This window comes from Schistocerca cancellata, chromosome 6, assembly GCF_023864275.1.
Source record: "Schistocerca cancellata isolate TAMUIC-IGC-003103 chromosome 6, iqSchCanc2.1, whole genome shotgun sequence".
NCBI classification, from domain to species: domain Eukaryota; kingdom Metazoa; phylum Arthropoda; class Insecta; order Orthoptera; family Acrididae; genus Schistocerca; species Schistocerca cancellata.
Genome location: NC_064631.1, coordinates 200310301 through 200328615, shown reverse-complemented (window position 1 = coordinate 200328615; position 18315 = coordinate 200310301). Strand labels below are relative to the sequence as shown.

Sequence of the window (18315 nt, the reverse complement as noted above, 5' to 3'; positions counted from 1 at the left end):
GCTGGTCGTCTTCTGACCACAGATAGTGAAAGCATGTTACATAATTATCTTTGAGGCAGTTCTCTAGTCATCTTTGGCTGAACCAAAGAGATGAAGTATGCCAGAGCACCAGAGAGCCTGGAATGTGGCTGACCAATATGGTGACAATGTCCTCCCCCACTTCTGTGGAAGTGCGGGATGACTGGATGAATGGCCATGTTTCAGCACTCTGTCGCTGGTTCCTAAGGTGTGAAGACATGCTCTATGTGTGCTCCAAGAAAACAAAGTTAAATGAAAATGGTATGCATCTAGAATATTTAGGAGTAGATGAAATAATAATTTCTCGTTTCAGAAACTTTTGGTGGGAGGCTGACGTAAATTGTTCTGAAAAAGATAGGCAGGTAAAAATTCATGGGGAACATAGGATTCTTCGGAAGTGACAAAGATACCACGTGTTTAATCATAAGACGAAATACTATCGTGTGGTAGTATTAAGATGAAATACTTGTGTGTGTAAATCTAAGTTGAAAATAATTAAAAATTCCGTTTGCCGAAATTGAATTAGAGACAAGCACTTCTAAGTGGTGAGTACAGTGTGAGTCTCAACCAGACTATGAGACAACAAAAAGAATTAGAAGTGCTTGTCATAGCATTTAGTTGAGGATCCGTGTGAAATAAATAAGGTACCAAAACTTCCATTATGAGGTACATTCGTGTGACGCCAGCATGATATTGAGATACTTTGAGAGTGAATTAAGGTGATTCAGCCATCTAACCGGCAACTCCATGAGCGTTATATTGCACAGGGAGATGTGCATAAATCCTCCAGAGTTTTTGGTTGGACAATTATTTCGTGGGTCAGTGATGTGTGAATCTGGGCTGGCTATTGTTTGATGTGGGAAACCAGAAGGAGTAGAAAACCAAACATTTTGTTTTTAGAGATATGTTTTATACTGTCAGTATGATTTATTATGTGTATTTAATCTGTACGGTTTGCATGAGACAGTAGCGAATTTAGTGGGTCAAGCATGATTTTTCCCAATACAGCACGAAAGTCAGTAAATTCGTTATGTTGCTAAGGAATGAGATTACGAGAGTGTGGGAGAGAAGAAGTAGCAAAAGATTCCTTACCAATCCAGAAAGTGCACAGTAGCAATAGACAGAAACATTACGAGATCATGGAGTAGTAAAATTCTTATGGTATATCATACACATTAGGTGGAGAATCACTTGTTTTACTATTGTGTTTAAGTGTAATGCAAGAAATTTTGCAACATTAGCATGAAAGAATTTATTGTAATAAAACAGGAGATATATGAGACAAATAGTGGTCTTGATTATTTAGTTGTGAGTAGCCATTTTGTTGAGGTATTTTAACATAACCTCAATTTTCGTGCTGGGTTGTCCAATCTTTGGATAAAATATATACGACAGGAAGGAAATGTGGCCTTGCTACAGTGGAGTGAGTCCATCAGAAATGTGTAATAGCTCTTAGATGCGTTATCAATTCCGTTGCATTAAAAAGTAAGGACGAGAATAAATTATAGCTTAACTGAAAGGCACTAGGGCTCATATTTCAAGCATAGTTGCAGTGGGTATGATAATCATGAAACTATTTCTGATGTACGAATAATAATTGCACTTGCTTGGCAAGCCACTCATCTAGTAGGGCTGACTATTAGATGCCACAGAATGGGGTAGGATCCTCCCGCACTAATACAAGTAGTTCATACTAAAATAAATGCTTGTAGTGGGTCAAGGCAAAATTAAGCGAGTTGATCTTGGAGAATGGATAACAGCTCCATATCAGAGAAAGAAGCCTTCATATCATGCATGAACAAAATGGAAATGGCATTCCATTTAAATAAAAATATCTACAACAAAAGATCAGTATTGTTCAATGCAAGTTAATGCGTTACTGCAGTGTTATCCATCTGGAGCTATTTAAGCTTCTGAATGCCTAGTTGTTGTTGTGGTCTTCAGTCCTGAGGCTGGTTTGATGCACCTCTCCATGCTACTCTATCCTGTGCAAGCTTCTTCATCTCACAGTAAATACTGAAACCTACATCCTTCTGAATCTGTCTAGTGTATTCATCTCTTGGTCGCCCTCTACGATTTTTACTCTCCAAGCTGCCCGCTAATACTAAACTGGTGGCCCCTTGATGCCTCAGAACTTGTCCTGCCAACCGATCCCTTCTTCTAGTCAAGTTGTGCCACAAATTTCTCTTCTCCGTAAATTCTATTCAATACCTCCTCATTAGTTATGTGATCTAACAATCTAATCTTCAGCATTCTTCTGTAGCACCACATTTCGAAAGCTTCTATTCCCTTCTTGTCCAAACTATTTATCGTCCATGTTTCACTTCCATACATGGCTACACTCCACAGAAATACTTTCAAAAACGACTTCCTGACACTTAAATCTATACTCGATGTTAACAAATTTCTCTTCTTCAGAACCGCTTTCCTTGCCATTGCCAGTCTACATTTTATATTCTCTCTACTTCGACCATCATTAGTTATTTTGCTCCCCAAATAGCAAAACTCATCTACTATTTTACGTGTCTCATTTCCGAATCTGATTCCCCCAGCATCACCTGATTTAATTCGACTACATTCCATTATCCTCGTGCATAACATCGGCGATAGGCTACAACCCTGTCTCACTCCCTTCGCAGCCACTGCTTCCCTTTAATGCCCCTCGACTCTTATAACTGCCATCAGGGTTCTGTACGAATTGTAAATAGCCTTTCATTCCCTGTATTTGACCCCTGCCACCTTCAGAATTTGAAAGAGAGTATTCCAGTCAAGATTTTCAAAAGCTTTCTCTAACTTTACAAATGCTAGAAACGTAGGTTTGCCTTTCCTTAACCTATCTTCTAAGATGAGTAGTAGGGTCAGTATTGCCTCACGTGTTCCAACATTTCTATGGACTCCAAACTGATCTTCCCTGAGGTTGGCTTCTACCAGTTGTTCACCAGATAGTAAAGTTTTGTCAGGGCTGGCTCTCCCAAGGCTATCAGTAGTTGTAATGGAATGTTGTCTACTCCAAGGGACTTGTTTCGACTTAGGTCTTTCAGTGCCCTGTCAAACTCTCCCATTTCAATCTTCATCTACATTCTCTTCCATTTCCATAATTATGTCCTCAAGTATATCACCCTTGTATTGACCGTCTATATACCCCTTCCACCTTTCTGCTTTCCCTTCTTTGCTTAGAACTGGGTTTCCATCTGAGCTCTTGATATTCATACAAGTGGTTCTCTTTTATGCAAAGGTCTCTCTAATTTTCCTGAAGGCTGTATCTATCTTTCCCCTTGTAATATATGACTCTACACCCTTACATTTGTCCTCTAGCCATCCCTGTTTAGCCATTTTGCACCTCCTGTCGATCTCAATTTTGAGACGTTTGTATCCCGTTTTGTCTGTTTCACTTACTGCATTTTTATACTTTCTCCTTTCATCAATTAAATTCAGTATTTCCTCTGTTACACAAGGATTTCTAGTAGCCCTGGTCTTTTACCCCGTTTATCCTCGGCTGCCTTCACTATTTCATCTCCCAAAGACACCCATTCTTCTTCTAGTGTATTTTTCCCCCATCCTTGTCAATTGTTGACTAATGCTCTCACTGAAACTCTCTACAACCTCAGGTTCTGTCAGTTTATCCAGGTCCCACCTCCTTAAATTCCCACCTTTTTGCAGTTTCTTCAGTTTTAATCTACAGTTCATGAGCAATAGACTGTGGTCAGAGTCCACATCTAGTTCATGACCAATAAACTGTGGTCAGAGTCCACATCTGCCCCTGGAAATGTGTTAAAATTTAAAACCTGGTTCCTAAATCTCTGTGTTACCATTATATACTCTATCTGAAACGTTCTAGTACCACCAGGCCTCTTCCATGTATACAAACTTCTTTCATGATTCTTGAACCAAGTGTTAGCTATGATTAAGTTATGCTCCGTGCAAAATTCTACCAGGCGGCTTCCTCTTTCATTCCTTACCCCCATTCCATATTCACCTACTATGTTTCCCTCTCTTCCTTTTCCTACTATCGAATTCCAGTCACCCATGACTATTAAATTTTGATCTCCCTTCAGTATCTGAATAATTTCTTTTATTTCATCATACATTTCATCAATCTCTTCATCATCTGCGGAACTAGTTGGCATATAAACTTGTACTACTGTGGTAGGCGTGGGCTTCGTATCTATCTTGGCTACAATAATGCGTTCACGACGCTGTTTGTAGTAGCTTACCCGCATTCCTACTTTGTTATTCATTATTAATCCTACTCCTGCATTACCCCTATTAGATTTTGTATTTATAACCCTGTATTCACTTGACCAGTAGTCTTGTTCCTCCTGCCACCGAACTTCACTAATTCCCACTATATCTAACTTTAACGTATCCATTTCCCGTTTTAAATTTTCTAACCTACCTGCAAGATTAAGGGATCTGAAATTCCACGCTGCAATCCGTAGAACGCCAGTTTTGTTTCTCCTGATAACGACGTCCTCCTGAGTAGTCCACGCCTGGAGCCCCTGCAACTACTGAAAAGGCTGCTGCCCCTCTTCTACATCTACATATCTACATATATACTCCGCTAGCCACCAAGCGGTGTGTGGCGGAGGGCAAAATTCGCGCCAAGGTCATATTTCATTCCCCCTCCCCCCACCCCCCACCCCCCACCCCCCTGTTTGTTCACTCGCGAATCGCGCGAGGGAAGAACGACGCTCTGAACGCCTCAGTACGAGCTCTTATTTCCCTTATCTTTGAATGATGATCATTACGCGACCTTAAAGTTGGTGGTAATAATATATACTCTACATCCTCAGTGAAGATTGGATTTCGGAATTTAGTGAGCAGCCCCTTGTGTCTAGCGCGTCGGCTGTCTGCAAGTCTGTCCCACTTCAAACTTTCTATGAAATTTGTAACGCTCTCGGTATGGCTAAATGTACCAGTCACGAATCTTCCCGCTCTTCTTTGGACCTTCTCAATCTCTTGAATCAGACACAACTGGTAAGGGTCCCATACAGACGAACAATGCTCCAAGACTGGATGAACTAAAGTATTGTAAGCTAATTCCTTACTTGAAGGACTGCATCACTTCAGCATTCTACCAATAAATCGCAATCTACAGTTCTCCTTACCCGTTACTTGTGTAATCTGATCATTCCATTTGAGATCATTTCGAATACTCACACGCAGATACTTGACTGATTTACCGCTTCCAAAGACTGATCATTTATTTTGTACTCATACATTAATGGGGATTTTCGCCTTGTTATACGCAGTAGATTACACTTACTAATATTCGGAGATAACTGCCAGTCATTACACCACGCATTTATTTTCTGCAAATCATCATTGATTTCTTCACAACTTTCCTGTGATACTACTTTCCTGTAGACTACAACATCACCGGCCAACAGTCTAAGGCCGCTGTCAGTACCATCAACCTGATCGTTTATGTGAATCGTAAAAAGCAGAGGACCTATAACGCTGCCCTGGGGCACACCTGAAGTTACTCTTGTTTCTGTTGAAGTTACCCCGTTCAGGACGACATGCTGCTCCCTGTCTGTTAGAAAACTTTCAGTCCAACCGTATATGTCATTGGATAATCGTAAGCGCGCACTTTTTGTAGCAAACGACAGTGCGGAACTGAGTCGAACGCCTTTCGAAAGTCGAGATATATGGCATCAACCTGGGAGCCGGTATCTAGAGCCTGTTGTATATCATGCACAAAGAGGGCCAGCTGTGTCTCGCATGACCGCTGTTTCCTAAAACCGTGCTGGTTTCTGCAGATGAGCTTCTCAGAGTCTAGAAAGGTCATTATGTCTGAACACAAAATATGTTCCATGATTCTACAACTGTGGTGTCACCGCCAGACACCACACTTGCTAGGTGGTAGCCTTTAAATCGGCCGCGGTCCGTTAGTATACGCCGGACCCGCGTGTCGCCACTGTCAGTGACTGCAGACCGAGCGCCGCCACACGGCAGGTCTAGAGAGACTTCCTAGCACTCGCCCCAGTTGTACAGCCGACTTTGCTAGCGATGGTTCACTGACAAATTACGCTCTCATTTGCCGAGACGATAGTTAGCATAGCCTTCAGCTACGTCATTTGCTACGACCTAGCAAGGCGCCATTATCATTTGCTATTTATCTTGTGGTGCATGTCCCGTCAGACCGATGTTCACCAATTATTAATTAAAGTTAAGTATTCCAGTAGTTACTTACGTTCTTTGCTACTATAAATTCCCTTAACTGTTCCAGACCTCGCGCCAGCCTGCGTGAGCTTAAACGCGTGCCTTTCGGTTTCCTCTCCTAGTGGCTTGGCTGTCTTGCCAAGTCACATCAACAACAAATCGATGTCAGTGAAATTGGCCGGTAATTATGTGCATCCGATTTTCTACCCTTTTTATAGATTGCTATGATCTGGGCCTTCTTCCAGTCCTGTGGAACTTTCCGCCGTTCCAATGATCTATGATAGATGACGGATAAGAATAGTGCTATATTTGTAGCATAGTGAACATAAAATCTTACGGGGATACCGTCCGGACCAGATGCCTTTCTGGCGTCTAAGGATCTTAACTGTTTCACAATCCCAGATACACTAAACACTATGTCAGCCATCCTTTCGTTTGTTCGATATTTGAAAGAGGGAATGGTGCTGCAGGCCTCTACCGTAAACGAGTTTTTGAAACCTGGTTTAGAATTTCGGCCTTCTGTTTATCATCATCAGTTACATTACCCGTACTGCCAGCAAGAGAAGGTATTGAATTATTTGCAGCGTTCATAGATTTTACATACGACCAAAACTTTTTGGGGTTATTTTTAGAATCTGCAGATAAAATATTGCTTTCAAATTCGTTGAAAGAGTCTCTCATTGTCCTTTTGACAGCTGCTTTCAGTTCGCATAATTTCTGTTTGTCAACGAGGCAGTGACTACGTTTAAACCGTCTGTGCAAAATTCTCTGCTTTCTCAGGAACTTCCTAATATGTCTGTTGTACCGAGGTGGATCCTTTCCCTTCCCTGTATTTTTGCTAGGCACATACTTATCTAGCACGTGGTAGACAATACCTTTAAATTCCGACCAAAGATGCTCAATATCTTTGTGTCCCGTGGTGATTGCTTGGAGCTGACTATGAAGATATTCATTAATGACACTTTCATTCGCTTTCCGAAACAAGAAAACTCTACGCTGTTTCTTTCGTTTTTTTTGTAGCTTCCACTGACATAGAAGCCACAACGACATTATGGTCACTAATACCTTCTTCTAGATTAACTTCCTCAAAAAGATAAGGTCTGTTTGTCGCCAACATATCTAATATGTTCCCATCTCGAGTTGGTTTTCTAACCAACTGCACAAGGTTGTATGTTGAGAGCGCTCCTAGAGTAACTTCACACGAATCTTTGCTTCTGCCCCCTGTGGTAAACGTGTAATTTTCCCAGTCAATGGATGCTAGATTAAAGTCTTCACCTATAACTAATGGATAATTTGGATATTTACTTCCTATGTACTCAAGACTTTCCCTGAAACGTTCTGCTACGTTTGTTGCGGATGCTGGTGGTCTATAAAAACATCCTAATACAATGGTCTGATTGACAGCTTTATCCAGACTATTTCACAGTCCTACGCAGTATCGTTCTCAACTGCGTTTAAACAGCTTTTAACTGCAATGAACACACCACCTCCCATAGCATCAGTCCTATCGTTCCTAAACATTTTCCAGTCAGAGTTCAAAATTTCACTGCTTTTTATGTCTGGTTTCAACCAGCTTTCGGTACCTAATACAATATTGGCATTGCTACTATTTATTTCGGAGATTAACTCGGGGATCTTGGTACAGACACTTCGACAATTTACTAACATGAGATTAAGCATATTTAAATCCTTTGAAATGACCTGTTTAGGCGAACTAACAATTTTTACAGGAACCACACGTTTGTCTAGCCTCTCAACTGATACCCCTCCATTGTGGTTGCACCTACGGTATGGCTATCTGTATCGCTGAGGCAAGAAAGCTTCCCCACCAATGGCAAGGTCCATGGTTTATGCCTAGTAATGAACAATAAAGGCCTAATCGAAGAACTGGAGGCCAAGGAAAAGAAGATTTTGAGAAAGATCTTAGGTCCCATCAAAGAGAGTGGGGAATATAGAAGGCATCATAATCACGAGCTGTATTCCCACATAGGGAAAATAACCGATACCATCCAGAAAAGAAGGATTATGTTTTATTGATAAATGACCTGCACGAGCCCTGGAAGACTCACCAATCGTATGACCACCTACTTTCAGGAGAAGAAAACAAAATGGGCCTGGTTCACAGAGGTGGAGAAAGATCGTAAAGAAGTGAGGATCACTCATGATGACATCTTGGAGCATATCCCACTCAATGAGAAACTTATGGTGTGGCAGGTTTTCCAAGAAAAGCCAAAACTATAAACAGGAAAGGCTTGTACCCAGGAGAGGAATGAGCAACTCTGAGAACAAATGCTGGAGCACTGGACAAACATCAGAACACATAAAGCAAGACAGTAAATAATAATGTGGTCCAAAGATGGCCTATATGAAATGAATGAATGAACGAAAATGAATTATTGTAGCTGAAGTGACAAAGATTATGAACATGCAAAGAAAATTTGGAAAAAAATCTAATATTGTTGTCTGAAGCACTTGAGAATTTTGGAACTTGCACATAAACATACAATTTTAATCCAGCTTGGTATTTTACTACACCTGCTTTAGCTCAGGATGCAATACTAAAAATGACTAATGTTAAATTAGAATAATTACACTATCATTGTATGACAATGACTGAGAAAAGAATTTGAGATGGAATTTCCCAATATGGTAAAAGATCTGTAAAAGCAAATAAAGAATATTTCAATGATTATGATCTGAACAAAAATCTAATTATTTAATTTTTTTAGATACAGGTAATTTATAAAGAAAATTCGATTATTGATATGACGAAAATTATTGATGATTCATGTACAGGTTATATACTTAAAGTTAATTTATAATATCTAAAAAATTATACAATTTACATAAAGATTTACCACTTGCACTTGAAAATAAAATTTTTCATGCAACAAATCAAATAAAGCTATTAACAACTTCGAATATGTTTTCCATTATTGAAATCTTAAAGAATACCTAAATTCAGGATTAAAATTAGCAAAAGTACATAAAGAATTAAAATTTAGACAATCTGATTTCCTGTAGAATTATATGTAAATGAATACAAAAATGAGGACTAAGCAACAAATGGTTTTGAGAAAGATTTTTTAAAACTCTTGAATACTTCAGTACTTGAAAAATGATGGAAAATATAAGACAGAGAGTGGATATAAAATTAGTTTCAGATGTAAATAAGTGGAAAACTTATATGAAAACCAAATTTCAAAGGAAAAACAATATTCATTCAACATCTTGCTACAATTCACATGAATAAAACTTAAGTCACATTTGACAAACATTTTATATTAGTATAAACATACTTGATTTATGTAAAGATGAGGTGTACAATTTTTACTACAGTGTCATGAAAGTGAATTATAAAGATAAAATAAACTTTCTTATCAAGATACGGGCAGCTACAGCTACAATATGAAGACTGAAGATGTTTGTAAAGATATGAAGAAGATGCATCATAAATTTGATATGGGTAATTACCGAAAAGACGATATTTACAACATTCCACAAGTAACTATGAAAGTGTTATGTAAAAAGAAGTATGAATGTAATGGGAAACAGTGGAAGTACTTTGCAGTTCAAAATAAAAATTGTGTGCTTACAGAACTGGCATTGTTATTGAGTAAAAACATCAAAAAGATTTAAAAATTATGTTTTAAAATTAAACAATATTTGAATATTATAAAGATCGCTCATTTGCAAATATTCAGTAACATTGATCTATGAATTTGATTTGAAGCAGTAAACATGAAATTCATTCAGCTGATGTTAATAAAAAGCATTGTGTCCTAAATGATGACAAATGTATATATTTTATTTTCTAAACTATCTTTTTATTGTTACAATATAGCTAATGGATGACAGGTTTTTACATTTTCATTGTGGCTTTCATTGTTTTTCCCTGCAACTTAATGAGTTTCCCTTGAAATGTTAGGGAAATGATTGAAAAATAATGGGACAGTTTTTGTAAAATGAGAAAAATGGAATAAATGGTGAAAATGCTTGCAAAATAGTGAAAATGTTTGATAAAACCGGTAAGTTATTCCCTTAATTTCACATTTTTTTGTTATAAAATTTAGTAAACATCAGAGTTTTTGTGAAAAGTTATGTTTTCTGATATCTTTGTCCTGAATTTTCATTATTATTCCTTAGAACCTTCTGATTTTTCACGTTTTATGTAAAACTGCACAATGACTGCAACATATACATATACATTATATTACCGATTCATACTGATTCTTCCTTAACGATTATTCTATCGACTCAACACTGGTTGCACCCAGATAAGAGAGGGATCTATTTTTACACAGCTACCAAATCGATTAGGCGAGGCTGGCTCCCACCTTTATCCACAATGACATGCTAACTACTCAATCCATTCTTTGCCTTAATTAACAGACTCTTCCTCCCAGAAGGTGTTCTTCTGCAAACAGAACATGAACGATTAATGTGTGCCGGCCAGTGTCGCCGTGTGGTTCTAGGCGCTTCAGTCTGGAACCGCGTGACCGCTACGGTCGCAGGTTCGAATCCTGCCTCGGGCATGGATGTGTGTGATGTCCTTAGGTTAGTTAGGTTTAAGTAGTTCTACGTTCTAGGGGACTGATGACCACAGATGTTAAGTCCCGTAGTGATCAGAGCCATTTGAACCATTTTTTGATTAATGTGTTTATTCATCTCTGTCTGCACTGAAGAGTACTTCTTCTCGTACAGAGGAGTCACTGGGGATAACGCCACATGAAACAGCTGGCACACAGTCATGCATTCTGCTCAACCATCGACATGGATATCGAGACCATGGTACAGTTTTGCACTGCATGTACCGAGCAGCACTCTGCTCCATTGGAAATGCTTTTGCCATGGCCCCACATCAGGCCCTTGGGAGTGCCTCCACATTGACCTCACTGGTCCTTTCTTGACTCGCATGTGGCTGGACTTATAAAATTCCGTATATCTGGTCCATGACAATGGTGAACATATTCACGGTCCTTTTACAAGTCTTTACCATCAAAGGCCTTCGGAAAGACTTTTGTCTCCAACAGTTACCCCCATTCATTTCCACCTATTTCTCTTACTTTTGTGAGCAGCAAGAGATAAAACACCTTCTTATGGAACCGTTCCATCACCAATCCAGTGGGGAGGTGAAACAGATGGTGCAGACCATGAAACATAACAGGGGGGCCATGGAAAAATCCGCCTCATGGGGCCCTCACCTTGTTCTTGGGCTCCCTGTAGGGCCACGCCAATTTCTGGACGAAGTCTGGCCGAATTGCTCCATGGGACGCAGCATTGGACAATTCTGTCTTTGCTCTTGCCACTGGACCCTCATCTGTCTCAGTCTCCACCCCATGGCCAGTACCAGACCAGTGCCATGGTGTGTGTACCACTGTTTAGATGCCATCTGACTGGTTCCAGTCATCATCCGAGATTGATGACGTCGTCAGATGTATGAGGTCACCAGCATGGACCACCTGTAGAAGTGCCACCAGAACCAGCTGCCTCCCAAGGACACTGCCAGTGTACCTATCTTGTCCACGCGAGCTGTGGCCATGGCCTGAGAAGCCACTGCGACTTTCGTCCTACATCACTGCCAGTTTCCAGGGATCAGTTGGTCATCGAATGGACACCAGCACACTTCCTCTATTACAGCACCAGCAGCCACAGATCTGACTTCCATGAGTGGTGTGGACTCTGTCATGAATTGCCCCATTCAACCTGAGATCATCAAGGCCGAGATACAGGCTCTCCAGGAGGCAGTTCAAGCTGTTGTGCACCCAGACCCAGCTCTAACAACAGTATATTGTGTTCAAGGCAGTGCCAACGCAGGCAAGATCGTTTCTGCCCCTATTCGTCGTCTCAGGATGAAGAAGGACGCCTAACCGGCTCTGACAGTAACATGGAGGTATCACAGGGGTCGGAGATCGACTCCTACCTATAGCCCTCACCAATGGTATAGCTGTGATCTGCAAACAGTCACAGCAAGCGGCACTTGGGGAAGAAGCCATATCTCCAGAGTTCGCATCACAACACCTGGTGGAACTCTGTGACCACTGACCAGCTATAAGCATGTGCCTGCAGTTCAGAACATTCATTCTCTTGTGTGTTCACTTACATGGAACTTTCACTTTGCCAGCTTCTACCAGTGGAATACATTAGCTTTGAGTCTGTACAGTGCGTGGACTTCACTTTTGTCTAGCTTCCTACTGACTGAGTAACTCCGAACTTTCATGTGACTGTATTAACTGTGTGCGTCAACTGTGTCATTGTATTCTGCTCAGTGAATTGTGTTTATGATTGTAGACTTAATCAACTAACACATTCAGAATTTCTTTTAAATAAGTAAAAGCCAAGAATAATTTTGTGAAGATTTTAACACATTCTGAAAAGTAACTAGCATTTTCTTTAAAAAGGTCATTTGTCAAATGCTATCCCATCAAGTTTAAGAGAATATCCCCGGTGGTTGCAATTAAATTGCACCTACTTACTGGGGACCGGTGTGCGCGGTAATTATAGTATGACAGCGAAACTGGTAACACATTTTAAAGCGTTAATGTGGAACTAATTTACGGTGGAAAAACGTAGTTCCAATTTTCCCCACGAGTTGCAAACTGGCACTGTGAATGCAAGAAAGGCAGATAGGAATGTTTCCATATGTAATGGCGATACTATCTCAGTGCAACAATGTAATTTACCCTGTTCACATAAAACAGTTTCACTAACATCGCACGGGCTCTCTTCTCGATATCCACACTGCTCACTCACGTTATGGCTTGTCTAATGACAACTTGGATACCATACCACCATATAAACAGTGTAACAGTGCCAGATTTGCACATCATCACCATCATTATCATCATTCTGAACGGTTCCCAGTTTCTGTTTGGACCATAAGCCTCACTATCCAGTCCTGTTTGCTCACCATCTTTCTGTGTTCACTCCGATCCAGACCTCGCCTCTGTTTTAAACACATTCATTCGCACCTTTCAGCCTTCTATCCCTTGGTCTTCTTTTTAGTCGTTTTTTTCACATCTCCCTTTACGTATCTTCTCAGGAACCCTCTTTTTCTCTTTAGAATACCCATACCAACTTAGATTTGATGTTTCTGTTCTGATCTGTAAGGGTTCCCCTTTCGCTATTTCTCTTACCCTTTCATTCCTCGTCGTATCTCTCCTTGTTACTCAAATCCTACTTCTGAGGAACTTCATTTCACATGCATGTAATTAGTTTTCATGTTTTTTCTCTATTACCCATGTTTCAGATGCGTATATCACTATTGGGATGCAGTAACTTGTATGTATTATTTCTTTGCTTTTTTGTGCGACGTCTTTGTTCTAAAACCAGGCTTCTAACACTTCGCAGGAATGTTTCTGCTTGTGTGCCACATTCGCTGATCTCTTTCCCATTTCTTCCAGTTTCCTTTGTCACACATCCCAAGTACCTAACACTTGCCACCTTCTAGAATCGTTGACCTCCAATCCTTATTCTGCGAGTTGGTGTATGTTACTATCTAGTAGCAACCAGAATCTCACATTTGTTCGTATTAAATTTCATTCCACATTGTCTCACAATATCTTACCAAGCAGCCAGCTGTTTCTGAATCTCCCCCTACCTCTCTCTCCAGATCATTAAGTCATTCGTGAATCCCATTCCTTTCATCTTGTCTTCTCCAGCATTTGCCACTGCCTTAGTCATTATCTCATCCCAGACCACAATGAAGAGGAGCGGTTGGCACTGCACTGCCCTCTTTCACGTGACTTGTTTTCTGAAATCATTCCGCCTTTCATTTCCCACTTTCACACTACTCACACTCCACACTACATCTTCTTCACCTTGCTTGTCGTCTCTTTTCCTGCTCTCTACTTTTCTTGTGCTTCCCAGACCTTCCTTCTACAGATGGTATCAGATACATTTTCTGTATCGAGTTCGGCCATCACATAGTGGTGCTCCTGGAGCTGTCTCACTGGAAATATGAGGACAACAGTTTACCTCCAAAGTCTGAAGCCATACCGTTCCTCTCTCAATTTGCTCTTGACCCTTGTTCGGATTCTGCTCTCCAGGATTTTTTCATATACCTTGACAGAATGTAGTATCAGTAGTAGTTCCTACAATCCTTCCTACTACCTTTATTGAATATAAGGACAGTTAATGTTTTCTTCCAGTCTTCTGGAGTCTTCTCATTCCACATCTCCACCATACAATACAGCCACTGTTTCCCAACCTCTCCCCCAGCCTTCACCATTTCGACATTTATTTCGTCCATAACTGGTGCCTTCCCTCCTTTCGTCTCTTGCAGTGCCATTTCCATTTATTTCCGTGTCAGAGCCTTTCCCTCCACCCCTCCTCCAAGAGTTCACTTCTACCTCCTTTAGTCTACTACCCTCATCTCGAAGCCTGTTCAGATTCTGCAAATGCTCAGAGTACTCTTTTACACTATCTTAAGTGTCTCTTCGTTATTAACCTCTTCACAATTTTTATCCATCCTTGTTGCATGCTCGCTCAGACCTCCCTTCTTACTTTCGACAATTCCATATAGTACGTTCTTACTCCCTCTCCTACCTTCGTCTATCATCACTGTCCATTTTTCCATCCACTTCCTTCTCTCCTCAGCCACCGTCTTATTTGCCTCTTTCTCCTTTCTCTTGTATTCCCGTCTTACCAATTCAGTCCTTTCTTGGAGTCACAGCCTGTAGGACTTTTTCTTCCTTCTTACTACCTCCTTGACTCTTTCATGACACTATGGTTTTTCCTTCCACCGTTTTCTGCCACTTGTCCTTCCGCACACAGCTACTTCAGCACTTGTAAACTGTACCCATTTCTCTTCTCCTGTATCTGGTTCATTCTTTGGTAACATTTCCCTTAGTATCTGGTGGTATTTTCCCTTGACTTCCTTTTCCTCGAGTTCCTACACTCTAAATCTCCTTTCGTGGTTCTCCGTCTTCCTCCATTTCTTCATAATTCTCACGCTCATCACCGGTAGCTGGTGGTCATTATAGAATGCCTCAGATGATAGCATGTTTACGTTCGTTTGAGTCCTCTCCGTTTCCCACTCATTCTTGCCTCGACTGCTGCTGTATCATATTATTTTGAGGCTCTCTTTCTTCCGAAACCATGAGTCACCTATCACTAGACCGTTTCTCTCGCAGAATTCCAACACTCTTTCCTTCTTCATTTCTACTTCTCCATTCTCCTGCTACCACTACATTTTCATATCCTTGTCTTTCACTCCCTACATGTACATTCAAGTCTTCCATGATTATTATGTTGTGCGTATTCAATTTATTTTGTAGTTCTTCTTCAAAATCCTCCTCCTCCTGAGATTTACAGCCCACTTGAGAGTCATACGCCTGGACGACCTCAGTACTTCTTCCCTTTGTCATTATTTTGATCTTCATTATACGGTGGCTTACCGATTTGCACCTTGTGGTCATAATTGGAACTAATTTTTTTCAGCATAAATCGGTTCCTCATTAACGCATTAGTATATCTACCAAGTTTCGCTACCGTATGATAATTTTGGCCGACACTGGAACTCCATGAGTGGCTGCACCTTAGTTATAGCCACTCAGTGTTAGTCTCTTCTTTCCAAAGGAGGAGTTTTCATAGCTATAAGGTGCTGAGTTATTTGATGTCAATGGAACGCCTGCTACCAGGAAGTCAGATGTGCATAATGAATTTACTCAATTTCTTGGCAATTTAGCTGAAAGAAAACGTAAGTGCTCCTTGCATCGTCAGTGGCAACTCAATTTACACTAAGTTACAAAACCTCGTTAGAACTACGATGGATGGGAATATTCCTTACACCATCCATACCAGTACACAAGAATGTCTTCATCTGTTTGTACTGACTACTGTAATTACGGTGGCTATGTAATATATAAACCTCGCCCTCCTGCCACTTCTCTTTGGAATAACTGATTCCGAAGAAGAAAATGAACAGATTGTGAGATAAAATACGAGACAGTAGAATCCAGACTTGTCTGCACTAAATGTAAAGCCAAGGGCCTTGTAAGGAGGATCAGATACGAAGTTTCCCAGTGTGTAAGGGACATGTAGACCCGATAGGAAGTTTCCCAACCTCTTAAGAAAGCTTCCAGAATATACGAGAAAAATGGTACGGACGACACTCTTCTCTATTGTTATATGTTCCGAAGTTGCGTTCTTCGTCTAATAACCACAGCAGGATTACTGTTGCAGAGGTGGGTCAGAACTCAAAATTAACATCACAGTCTGATAGTGAAAGATAAAAACAGTGTGAAACGGACTCCGCGCATTGACCACTTACATGAGCATGCTCGTGTCATTTTCTCATCTCTCGTACGTCTAATATATCTAAAAAGGATAAAAAGGCATCACTTACCACATGTTCGAATGCGAGGGGTACGAAAAGTTGTGACACATGCGTCACACCGAGCGAAAGCAGCTGCGCAGCGTCTCGTGAGTAGTTGGACAAGTGTTCCAAGAAGACCGAGTACTCAGCTAGGATTTCTGCAAAAGAAGGCAGGTGACATGCCAGTGAAGTATCAGGTAGAACAGATTTCTGTTGTAGTACCACAAGATTTTCTGCCCTCAACAGCTTACAGGTTGTGTGAAAGTAGAATGTACTTTTCGAAACTTCGTCGTTATACACGGTGTGGTTTACTTCAAGGACACTTTTACGGAACAATACTGAACTCATACACCAGTAGTTTTATGCATGTGGGATGTGTTGATCGAAATTTGATCCTTATGCAAGAACATTTTTAGTAGGAATGATAATTCAATCAAGACCATACGCTGCCGACAGGCGTTGATCTACATCAACGAGGACAGTTGAAAATGTGTGCCCCGACCGGGACTCGAACCCGGGAACTCCTACTTACATGGCAGACGCTCTATCCATCTGAGCCACTGAGGGCACAGTGGATAGTGTGACTGCAGGGATTTATCCCTTGCAAGCTCCCCGTGAGACCCACATTCCCAAATTAATGTCTACACACTACATTCGTAGTACCCCGGCCCATTACATTCATTACTCGCGGCAGACAATCGTACCAAGTCTCGTAAGAGTTCGGACAATACGTGCGCATCCGCACAGAAGAAGAAGGTCATGGCCGGTTAGCCTTAACTGTATATGGAGATGGTATCTGTTCTTTCGGACATATCCATATACAGTTTTAGTAGTTCCAGTACAGAAAAACCACATTCCTACACATGAAGGATGGTGTGAATACGTGGTGGCTACTGTGTCTAACGCTACCGGAACTGTTCAAGGGAAAGATCGTAAGACAGAACGTCCAGCGGTCGTGGACGTGAGGTTTATCGTCTACTTTCCGACAATGAGAAAGGTCGAGTCATCGGTATGAAGGAGCTGAGGGCGTAATACAAACAGATCGGACAGACTGCAGGTTGTAGTGCGGTGACTGCAGAACGTGTGGTGGCGAGAGGGACTCGGGACAGCAGAGTGGCTGGGAGACCAGCGACCGTCGTCAGGAAACCGCCAGTGGAAGCTGGATTGACATCTGGAGCAACACGTGTGGTTTACCACTGATACCACACCACAAACTATAGAGACATGCATGTTGCAGGGCCAGAGTCAAGTGGCAGACTGACTGGCATTCTGTGGCGTTCAGCGATGTGTATCGCCGCTGTTAGTGGCAGTCAGATCGACGCTGCTCTGTCCTCAGAGGACCCAGTGAATGGTCTCAGGAAGACGTGATACCCGACACACATACTACTCGGACTTCCGGAATCATGGTGCGAAGGTGTATGGGATGTAACAGCAGGAATGATTTCGTAATTCGATAAGGGCAGAAGCTGAAGTAATGAATCAAACTTTGTGCCAAGGCAGGTACTTGATCACGAGTCTCCTTGTTACTAGGCAAATGTGTTATCCGCTACACCACCCACGCATAGTGGCTAACACAGCTGTAGACTACCACACCACCTACGCCTACAGTAAAGATAGGATTTCCCCATTGTGTACAAAGCGGGGGTGTTATTCCAATACATCTACATGTAAATACATACTCTGCAAGCCACCGCAAGGTGCGTGGAGGAGTGTACCCTGCACCACAACTAGCCGTTCCCTTCCCTGTTCCGCAAGCAGATAGAAAGGGGGGGAAAACGACTGTCTATATGCCTCCGTATGAGCAATAATTTCTC

At 41.3% G+C, this 18315-nt stretch overlaps 1 protein-coding gene across 1 annotated transcript in view; it reads right to left on the bottom strand.

Annotated features, from left to right (window-relative positions):
* Positions 1-18315, bottom strand: part of LOC126191149 (uncharacterized) — a 101407-nt gene that overhangs the window by 65768 nt on the left and 17324 nt on the right. Inside the window, exon 2 of the mRNA XM_049931905.1 lies at positions 16532-16659. Coding sequence (XP_049787862.1) covers positions 16532-16659 — 128 coding nt within the window. The remainder of the gene's footprint in view (positions 1-16531; positions 16660-18315) is intronic.